The sequence below is a fragment of the Pygoscelis adeliae genome, unplaced genomic scaffold (genome assembly GCF_000699105.1).
Source record: "Pygoscelis adeliae isolate BGI_AS28 unplaced genomic scaffold, ASM69910v1 Scaffold62, whole genome shotgun sequence".
NCBI classification, from domain to species: domain Eukaryota; kingdom Metazoa; phylum Chordata; class Aves; order Sphenisciformes; family Spheniscidae; genus Pygoscelis; species Pygoscelis adeliae.
This window is the reverse complement of record NW_008824401.1, coordinates 2186463-2197389: the sequence shown is the minus strand read 5'-3', so window position 1 is coordinate 2197389 and position 10927 is coordinate 2186463. Positions and strand designations below refer to the sequence as shown.

General features: G+C 35.2%; 1 protein-coding gene across 1 annotated transcript in view; it reads left to right on the top strand.

The window, feature by feature from the left end:
- Nucleotides 1-8682, top strand: part of CCDC79 (coiled-coil domain containing 79) — a 17365-nt gene extending 8683 nt beyond the window's left edge. The window contains 8 exon segments of the mRNA XM_009320258.1: nucleotides 19-348; nucleotides 1923-1984; nucleotides 2990-3082; nucleotides 4408-4578; nucleotides 6623-6736; nucleotides 7125-7237; nucleotides 7761-7973; nucleotides 8625-8682. Coding sequence (XP_009318533.1) covers nucleotides 19-348; nucleotides 1923-1984; nucleotides 2990-3082; nucleotides 4408-4578; nucleotides 6623-6736; nucleotides 7125-7237; nucleotides 7761-7973; nucleotides 8625-8654 — 1126 coding nt within the window. The 3' untranslated portion in view covers nucleotides 8655-8682.
- The last annotated feature ends 2245 nt before the right edge of the window (nucleotides 8683-10927 follow it).

Here is a 10927-nt window from a genome sequence, read left to right as displayed (position 1 = left end):
AAGAGTATTTGTAGACAGATCTTCAGAAGCCAATATTGAAGCATCAAAATACCATGAAGTGAATCCTGCTGATCCAAAAACTTCTATCAAAAGAACACATAAAGAAATACATTGTCCACAGTTGACCTTTAAGTTGGATGATCAGGTTCTTGCTCCATCTGTAAATTCTTCTCCGCTGAAAAATGAAATAGTGAACGCTACGGATCCAGTAAATGCTTCTACTAGACAAAGTGGACAGACTAATATTCCATGTTCAGTTAATGAACTGCAAACAGACAGTGTACTTCAACGTCACAGTATAAATGAAAAAACTGCTTGTGTAAAAAATCAGTCTATTCTTCAAGTAAGGTAAGAGACCTAAGCAGAAATACTAAGTCGCTTTTCTTTAGTGATTTCCAAATTGAATGTCAGCCTTTTAAATTATCTGTTACTAACTATGGCTTTTCCTCCTAGTGAAAAGATATAGCCTTTTGGTGGCTCACTAGAGAATATTCTGTGGAAGTGTTTTTGACATCACAGATCAAAGATTATAGACATTGTAGTAATAAAAGCTTCTGATCTTTTTCTCTGAATGGTAGGCTTCTGACGGGTTGTATAGAGAGCCTGTTACAGGCCATGTTCTAATGCCTTCAACATAGTGATGAAAAAGCATCCACAGTTTTTGCCTCAAAATTCTCACTGATTGAGTAGATCAAGATTTGACCCATTGGTTTGGATGAAACCACAAAGACTTCCATAATATGCACTTACTAGGAAAACAGCAGTTACAGAACTGCTCTGCAAAAAATTGAAATTGGAATGCCTACAAACTAGGGAAAAAAGCTCCCCCCTCACCCCACCTCTGCTTTTCTCCCCTCGTATTCAATTGCTTCTCTACATGGGAAGAGAAAGATATGGCCTTGTTTAGTTTTTCACTGTTCTTTTGCTCACACAAATGCTTATTTTCCTCTTTTTCTTTTGCTTCTTATGGTTATCTTTCCTATTGATGAACAAAAAATTAATTATAGGCAACTTGCAAGCATTATCTTGAATTTATATCCGGAATATCCCTCAAGACAGGCAATGAGAGAGTATGAACAAAACTACGTTTCTCCTTTTTTTGAGTTCTGCATTTTTATTGTGCTTTTTTTACGTGGCTGGCTGGACCCTGCTCCTATGCAGTTTCCTTGCATGCATTATATTGTAACTTTGCAACTACCACAGGAATTATCGGGAGCCTAGGATATTTTCCATAGTACATTCAGGTAAATTTTGCTTTGCTACTGATTAGCATAATTTTGCACAGCTGCTTTATTTGTTGTTTTGTGCCTCAGTGGTCAGAACTATTAAGAAATTAATTTTTTTTTGGGGGGGGAAAACTCTCTCCTTGTATTTGTGTGAAAACAGGAGTTACCCAAGCATAATCATGGATTAGGCTCCTTGCTCCTGCAGCATTCGGAGGTAGTCAATGACATAGAAAAATTCACGATCCCCATATCATAGGAGCATGTTGGTTGCATAGAAGTTAATCAGTGTAAGAAAAGAAGAAAATCAATCACCCTTTAGAGCAATTGCTACATCTGGTGAAGGCTACAGTATTTTGAAGACTTTGTGGAAGTTCTATGTGCACTAAGTAATCTTTATGTGAACCAGAATTGCAAGTGACTCTGGAAACCAGCATGCTGGAACAGACGTGCTCAACAGCACTGCAAGGAATGCTAATCACAGATCTCTGGTAACAGATTTCTAACACACAAAGGTTATATGCTGTATACTGCAAGCACAGTAACTTGATAAATAGAATCAATTTTTTAGAGTTTTATCTTTTATATATTTAATGTGTTTTTTGTTTTGCCTTTGGAATGCATGTATTAATTTACAGGTGAATGTGTGTTGTGAAGTTTGATTTTTTTTTTAATTTGTTCACATTTTGATCTTCCCAGTGACCACTTATTTAAACAACCAGCAGCGACTGTTAAAAATATGAAACAAACATGCACATCAGGTACAAATAGCTAAACGTATTCCTTTCTTAAATAATTTTGTTCTTAATGAGATTTTAATTAGTTTTGTGTAGTTTTATCACTACTTTTTATCAGGTGTTATATACGATTAGATGACAGAGTACACTATGTATAATATCGTTTAACTGTTTGCATAGTTTTGGAATTTTATATTGTATACAATTTTACCAGGAGAATATTTATTCTACTTTTCTTCTAATACATATTTTAGCTTTCTTTTTTTAATTGATTTTAACTATTCAAATGAATGTATCATAGATAAATGTTTTAAGTTTAGTTTGAATGCAATCCGTACTGAACAACGAAAGCCATTAATAGAAAATGCGTAAGGATTCTGGTTTTGTTCTGTACTTGTAAGACTGGGGATAGAACCTACCTGTGAGAGTGGCTTTTGCCTGAAGCTATTCCTACATGTTGAACATGTGTTTAAGATTTGCATTGTTCATCTTAGTCTGATAGATTTATTTCAGAATTGGGATCTGTTCAATCAAATCTTCACGTATAATTTAGTTTCCTGTTAATTTATAAAATCTATAATTATTCATTAGATTAGTATTTGCCAGAATGGTAGCTTTACAGGTCACCAAGCTGATCTCCAGGTTATACATATTTAAATGGAGAGTAAGTATTATTTCAGTACATCACATTTTTCAGCATCTGATTCCAAATAGAAATAGAGTTTATAGGGCTTAGTTAAGCAATGTAAGTTCACAAGGTTATTTTGCTGTGTTCAAGTTGAAGTAATGTGCTTTGGGAGAGTGATGAAAAAGGCCTGATATTTAAATGTAATTATTGTGGATTTACAAAAATGTAAATGCGATCCATTTAACTTCAGGAATTCCATTTGGATTTTCTGCTGTTATGTAAATTAAACTTTAATAATCTACAAATAGAAAATACAATTGAATATAGGTATGCTGATGCATGATTACCACGGCAAAGGATAGGTTGCATTTTCTTAGTGCTTTTTTTCCTTCCTAATTTAGATCAACATTCATTCTACTCAGAGATAACCAAGGAAGAAAAAAGTACTTCACCTACATCTGCATCCCATAAAATGGCAAATTTAAGGTGTTCAGGTAAATATTATCTTTAGGTCTTTCTTTCCTGAGTCCATAAAAGAAGCCTTAAAGATTTACCAATGCAGTAAGTGAACTGACATTACAGAAATTTTAACACATCTATTTGATTACCTATTATGTAATTCTTAATGGCTTCCTTTCCTTTTTCTGCCCCTAAAATAAAACACAAATATTGAAATAAAGCTTACATATTCCAGTTTCAGTCTATGTATCTTTTCTTAATGTGGGTTTACTAACAGAATATACAACAGCTTAAAAGATGACACACTACTTAGAAGACTGCTTAATAGCAGGTGTTTTCCTCCTTTCTCTGATCAGAAAGAGGGAGGAAAAACATGTAGCTCTGCTCAGTTCCCTCATGTATTCCCCTGCTAAAGCCTCCTAACTATTCTGCAGCCCTTCTGTTTTCTCTGCCTTACTGCTATTAAGTACAGGCAGTCAGTTTTATAGTAATCCATGATTGCAGCCCTCAGTTACCCCATCTTCTACTTCCTGAACATGGTCTCTGTTGGTTGTAAGAATGCTGCTGGTACTCAGGATTTGTAAGTGGATTTTGTAATCAAGCCTGTGTCTCTTTATTAAAAACACCCCTCCCCCCCCAAAGCCAAAAAAAAAAAAAAAAAAAAGCCCGTAGCCCACCTTTGAACATTATTTAGGCATATGAACCCAATTTGTCAAACTAAATTCAACCTGAGCTTTAGCACTGCTTTATCTTAGGCTAGAATATTGCAGGTATGTACTAGTGCCCTTCTTATAATTCCTCGCAGTGCAGAAGTTCTCCTTCAGCTGACATAAGGAACTGTGATAACATCCAAGAATAACTAAACCATGAATTACGCTAGGAATATCCTCAAAAATTAACAGGAAGGCTTCCTGTGAGGAAATTCATACCTAAGCTAGACTTATTTATTCAGGTTAATACAGATAACTTGCTTCAAAGTATAGCAAAGACATCTTTTATATTTTGGCTCCTGGATAAATGTGCAAAGCGAACTGAGGCCCCTTTCTTCCCATCCCACTAATATTTTTACTTCTGTAGAGGATCCGTGCCTCATTTCATACTTCTGGAGTTGAAGTGCGGTATAACTTTGTTCCATAGGTCATGCTGAAAACACTTTTTAAATTTTTTTTAAGAGAGCAAGTACAAAACAAAAAGTATTTTCAAGAAGATACATGTAAGTGTAACCTCTATTGAGATGTGTATATGGAAAATTGGAGGTCAAATTGTAGATCATACTGAACAAAATAAAATGCTGGACTTTGTGATGGCTTCTATAGCATTCGTGCTTGCTGTTTCTACAATATCCCTTTTTTTTTTCCAGGTTGTACAGCAGGAGGACTGTCTTTCAATAGTAAAACCTTTACTAAGATGTTGCAAAATTGTCCATACCAGTGTGACCGTCACAAAGTCATTCTGGAAGCTGAAGAAAGATACAAAAAGGAACTTTGCAAATTGGCTGTTTGTAACAACAGTAGATATGCAACTAATGAGAGTAATTATGACCTTTTTTAGTAGTTTAACTTGTTTTAAATTGTATTCAAAATTCTGAACTTTTTTGGTCTGATTCTGATTGTCCTGCTCTTGTAAATTCACTCATTTAATTTGATTTACCAATGATTTATACTAAGTGAGATCAGAACTAGCCTCTTCTGTTTTGAGGATCTTGTGTATTTCTTGGCAGTAGTGGTATATCCTCATTATAGGCTTTGATGAGACTCTGCCCTGTTTGCCAAAGTTAGTCAAGTACTAATAGAAGGGGATATATGAAGTTGAAATAAGTGTGAATGGATGTATGACATCATAACAAGGTCATGTCATTCTAATATTACATACTTATGGATGTAAGAAGCTTATAATTCTTTATGAATTAAATAAAAGTGTATCCTATATTTTTTTCTGGTTTAAAGGAGGCATTTTGAAAATTAAACAGTTACTACTTACTGGCATTTGTACTGGTGTCCATCTTATATTTTCCAGAAATACTGCTGACCCCAGTGAAGAAAGAAAGACTGCATACAGAAATACCAACTTCCAGGAGCAAAAAGGATAGTTTCCAAAGTAAGGGCTTGGTTTGGAAATCAATGCAAAAAGCCCTTACTGTCTAAGTAATTCTTTTGCAGGACTTTACCATGGGAGGCTGTGGATAGGGAATTGTGTTTTTTTTTTTCTTCTGTGGATTCTGTGAAAAATCTGTATATTAATAGGCCAGAAAATGTATATTCTGTAATAATGAAATTGTGTTAGGTACACTAGTTCACAACGAAGTTATCTGGCACTTGCTTTGTAGATACTGCTTTGACTCCTGTCAGGGTTACTTCCATGCCATCTGCTATTTTTCAGTTTTGTGGCATTAATTTTTAAAATGGAGAGGTATAGTCAGGATCAGAACACAGTACGTTGCCTGTTCCTGGATTCAGCATCACTCTGTTGTACAGTTATAGCCATGTGATCCTATTACACCTGTTTCTGTTCCTGCTTGGAGCTCTGCTAAGGACTTGGGTCTCTGTGTGCTAAATAGCTAAAAGGGTAAACCTTAACGTATACAACAATACTAGAGCAAGTAAACTGAAAACCAATCAGAAAATTAAGTACAGGAGATCTATTTACCTGTCCTGTATTATGAGGTGTTGAATAAGATCTTATTACAAGGTAGAGATGGAAAAGTGAATATAAGTTCCATCAGTTTCTGCAGTGCAGTTTAGGAACCCTATGTTTACAGGACCATCCGTTGCCCATAAAAACTGGTATTCTTTATAATACACAACAACTGTCCATTTGTAACTAGCAGAGTACGTATCTTTTACAGTAGTCTATTCTGTAATGTAGCAAAAAAGTTAATGGTTATAATTTTTTCCTTACTTTGCATATATATATTTTACATAATTCACAAGGAATTTTCTTCAGAATGTGGTGTTTGTGGGTACATCCTGCAGAGCTCCAACTACAGTCATACATCACTACATTCATCAGCTAGTAACCAATACAGTTTCTTATGATTGATGACCAGAAATTTTAAAGTAGGCTGAAGCAGGTCTCTAAATCCGTACTTAAATTCTAAAGCACTAATATTATTTTAAAAACCATTCTCTTTTCAAAAATCAGCCCACCCATTGGGAATTTATTTTTAGTCTCCTATTTCCAAAAACTTGTTTACATTGTTATTTTATTTAATTTATTTCTGGTAAAAGCTAATAATTTTTTTTTTTAAATTACTATTATTTTTTACTTTTTCCTCCCCTTCAGATTCAGAAATTAATTAATTTGGCTATGATAGCCGTGGAGGTCTTTTAAAATTAAAAAAAAAAAACCCAAAAACAAACAAACTTTATTTCATCTCAAGAGCCCATTACACTAATATATCACCTTTAGCAAGTAAACATTTTTGGAAGTAAACTGAATTTTCCAGTCTTTCTTCCAAGACCAGATAGTATGGCTCAGAAGATGGTTCTCTCTTAAATTTTAATTCCTAAAACCTTACCTGTGTTTTCTGTTTTTTTAAGAAAGATGCATAATGTTTTATTGTTTGTTTTTTTAAGGTATTCTTTTGACCCCAATTAGAAAAAACAAATCTGACACTTCAAATAGAGACGAACATAGTAAAAATACTAGGTTGACTGATGACTATAACTTGATACCTACGTATGAAAAGTGTGAGTATTACTGGAAGGTTAATTCTGTAATAAGCATAACTTAAAGATCGAGTTTTGCGTTTAGGTCAGGGTATTAAGAAAAGCACCTGTGCTTGCTATTAGAGACAAATGGTTAAGAATTTCGATATGTTCTTGTACCTTCAATCGTAGTATTATTGGTGTTTGAGTTAATCCCTATTATTTGCTAGTAGCTTCCAATGCATAAATAATCCTTATGTGTTAATGTCAATGATGAGAAAAAGATCTAATGAAAATGAGATATTACTAATAAAGCAACATTTTCATACTCAAGTTCATAGGAGAAATGTTCCTTTACAAAACTATATTCAGTTTTACAGTAGATTTCAGTTAAAGTACCTAAGAGGTGGCCTTGTTCACAATTTCATAGCTTTCCAAAAAAACCAAGATGCTAACTTGAAGAGACAAAGAATCAAAGAAATGTGCAATCAGCAATGTCAGCACTTAAAAGAAAATTGCATATATTCACTTGACAAAGATGAGGTTAGTTATGCAAAGCCTAATCATACACTCACATATTTATAAATGTCCAAATAAAATCACTATGAATTGCATAATTTCTTTTTAAGTTACCTTTAACAGGAGCCCAGTATAAAATGATATTCCTCTCTGTTGATTCTACTCCAGTCGTACTGATTTATCCCTGAAATGAGTTAAGCATTTTTCAGCTGACCTTTCTGAATAATGGATATGGAGGTATGCTTTTTCCTGCACTAACGAAAATTTGCGTAATATAGAAATAACAGAAACCTGAAGGAATCAACCTACTAAAGGTATAAGCTATGTAGGCATGACAGAAATGAAGGTAAAGGTCATGGAAAAATACTGTATTTCAGTAAGTGGGTGACAGTGAAGAAGCCTTGAAGAGCCGTTGTTATCTTAACAAAGTGATCATTTCTTTAGAACTACTTAAGATTGTATTGTCAGTAATAATGCATTACTTCCAGATGTGAAATAGTATGTAAATTTACATAATTTTTAATTACACCAAAATAAATATTTGCAGAACAATGAAATATGTTCCTTGGGCATTAACACAAGAAGTTTAAACAAGAGAAGAAGAACCCGAAAAGATTTCACGACTGAAGAAATTAACTGTCTTTTGAGTGGAGTAAGAAAAATGGGTAATCACTGGAATTTAATTTTGTGGTCTTATCCATTTCAGAAAGGACGGACAGGTGTTGATCTTTCCAAGAAATACTACAGGTTACAGTTGCAAGTAATCATAATTTAATTTTCTACTAATCATATATGCTGTCAGCTCAGTTTTCAGCTTTTGACCCTGAATTGACTTGCAGAAAAAGGACAGGCTATCAGAATTTGCAACCCATGGGATTGTGCTTTGTGTCAGTTCAATGCTGTGCACGCTAAGCATTAGAATGGTCTCCAGTGTAATTCGATCAGGGCTTGTGCTTGGAGAGAGAGAACTGAACTGGGAAAATATTAGAGAGCCTTTGAACCTTCCAGTGCCACCGGACAGGATACAAAGAGGATAAGAGTTTCGGTTAAGGACTCCAAATTAATTGCTATGTTTATTGGGAAGTTGACATTTTCTCTGTTCGGTCTCTCTTCTGATGATGGTTTGTGAAAATCTCTCTGGCGGTTTTCACCGTGTTTGATAGGTACGCTCCTTACAGAGAGACCCCTTGGCCCCCTCCTCTTTATCTAGTGAGGATATATCAAGCTGTAGCCCTATATGTAGTACCGATGGAGTATCTATGGATGGAGTAGATAGCGTTTCTGCTGTGCTTGGCGTATGTGTGGGAGCGCTTAGTGGCAAGTGTTTTCCTACTGAAACGTTTTCTAAAGTTGTGCAGCGTTTTGTGTCAACGTTTGTCTTCATATTTTCTCTTTTATCTCCGTTTTATAGAGGCAAGAAAAAAACAAAGATCATCAATAACATCTTTCAAGAGTATTTTGGATTTTGGTGCAGAATGTTGAAGAACAACATTAACAGTTGAGGTATTGTCATAACAATGCGAGCCCCGAGAGACTTTAGATTGGCTTGGACTCATGTTTTTCGGTGATAACATTCACTGACAGAGTTGTTATGCTTTGTAAATTTAAATTACATGTAATTTGATAAGCTTTTTTTTTTTTAAATAATGCCAACATAGCTAACAAAATCTTTATCAGTAAAACTTAAGTGTTTTTTTTAATTTAACCTTCTTGAACGTTTGATTTATGTAACATTCGATTTGGCTTTCTGTTTGAATCTTTTTATAGTTTGCTTTATACCATTTGTAAGAAAAGGCTGTATTGCTAAAATGAGTATTTTATGTCAGAAGCTGGTAAGTGTTAATGTTGTGTCTGAATTTGTTTCCTCTTAATCAGTGAAATGTTCAAAGCAGGCGAAATATTTTGTCATGTGTTTAATGTGCTGTATGTGCAGAAAAATATACCTGTAACAGAAAACACCAAATGCATGGTTAAACACTGCTGCATATAGTAGGCAAATCTTACATCGGCACAGCAAGTGAATTGAAATAGAAAGCCTGTGGAAATCTCAGAACTTCTGGGTAGAAGATTTAGTGCGTGCTTCAGCTGCAGTATTTCTTGACTGATACTAATGACTGGGGTAACGTTCCTGGACCTACATAAAATACTTCAGTGCTCAACTAAGTCGAATGCAGGTACTGATAAAATTTGGCTTCTGTTTACAGTTGGACATTCTTTGATGTATTATTCAAGTAAGTGAGCAGAACCACCATTTCTGCTAATTACACAATTTTTATAGAAAGCTGTAATGAAAGCCTTAGTAACTTGATTTTTCAGTGATAGCTTTAGTATTTAATTTGTATTCTTTTATCTATTCTGATAAAGGAATGATTAATTGACAGTATTTATTATGGAAACAGTTTAGTTATCTTATTAGCACTAGGTTTTCACTATGATGTCGCTTAAATGCTTAAAAACAAGCAAGATAACCAAAACCTGAAAGACTTGCAGTAAAGATGATGCCAATGATATAATAAATAGGTCTTATAATATTTTCAGCTGTTGCACTTTGCTTTTTATATTATTAAAATATTCAAGCATCTATAAAAGATGTCTTTGAATTGAGCTATTCAAAGCAGCATAGTTAAATATTGGCATATGTATTTGCAGAATATGAGCCAAAAGGACTACCATGGAGCGGTAGGCACAACAGGGAGATTTTGGTCTGTTACGCACTCTACGAAGTATTTTTCCAAGGGCTCAAAAGCTAGTCTAGACAAGCTGCTCTTGCATCTATTGACTGAATCAGCGTTAGTAATCTGTGTTATTCTGGCCTAAATATATTTCAAGTGGAGAAAATATGTAAGGTGTAAATCTTTACTTGATACAAGTCAGAATATCACAATACTGACCATTTACCTCATCTTAGGTATAATTTAGGTTGGAGAGGACCTCTGGAGTCCATAACCTCATCTTCTCCTCGGAGCAGGGCTCACTTCAAATTTAGTCAAGTTGCTCAGTGCCTTGTCAAGTGCTGAAGATCTTCCGGGATGAAATTCTCACAACCTCTTTGGGCAACCTTTTCTGGTGCTTCAGCTACTCTTGTAATGCACATTGTTCAAGTTGATCGTCATTAAAACATTCTTGTATAATCCAAAAGGGAAGAGTCATAGACTGGAAGCAAGCAGAAACCTGTTGTGTGAATTTGTGCAAGTCAATCTTTTTCTCCCCTTTTGATTGACTGTGCAGTCTTAATAATCGTATTTTCTTGCATAAAATGCTTTGAAATCCACACATAACGGGCATCATAAAAATAATTGCGTAAGAATAATTAATGTCATTATTAGGCTGCTTAAGCTACCCACCATGGTATTTTAGCACTTTGAAAAGCTGAATTGACTGACATGTCACCGAAGGAAAGCATGTTTACAGAAGACTTGAACTTGCTTTGTAGCTCGATTAGAACAAAAATTATTGGTGGGCTGTAAGAATTTGGGTGGTAATGAAAGCTTGCTTCAGTAGGAAATAATTTCTGTAAACACATCACTTCATTCCGCTTCCATGCTCCGCACAGCACTCTGTGCACCAGGCTGCGCGGCATCTGCAGCCGGGGCAGGAGCAGGGGCCGTGCCAGCAGCTCGCTGACAGATCGCGCTCAGCCCGGGACCCTTCCCGGACGGCTGTGACCGCACGAGAAGTTACCGGGGGTTACCGGGCCGCTGCCGGGCCCGGCCC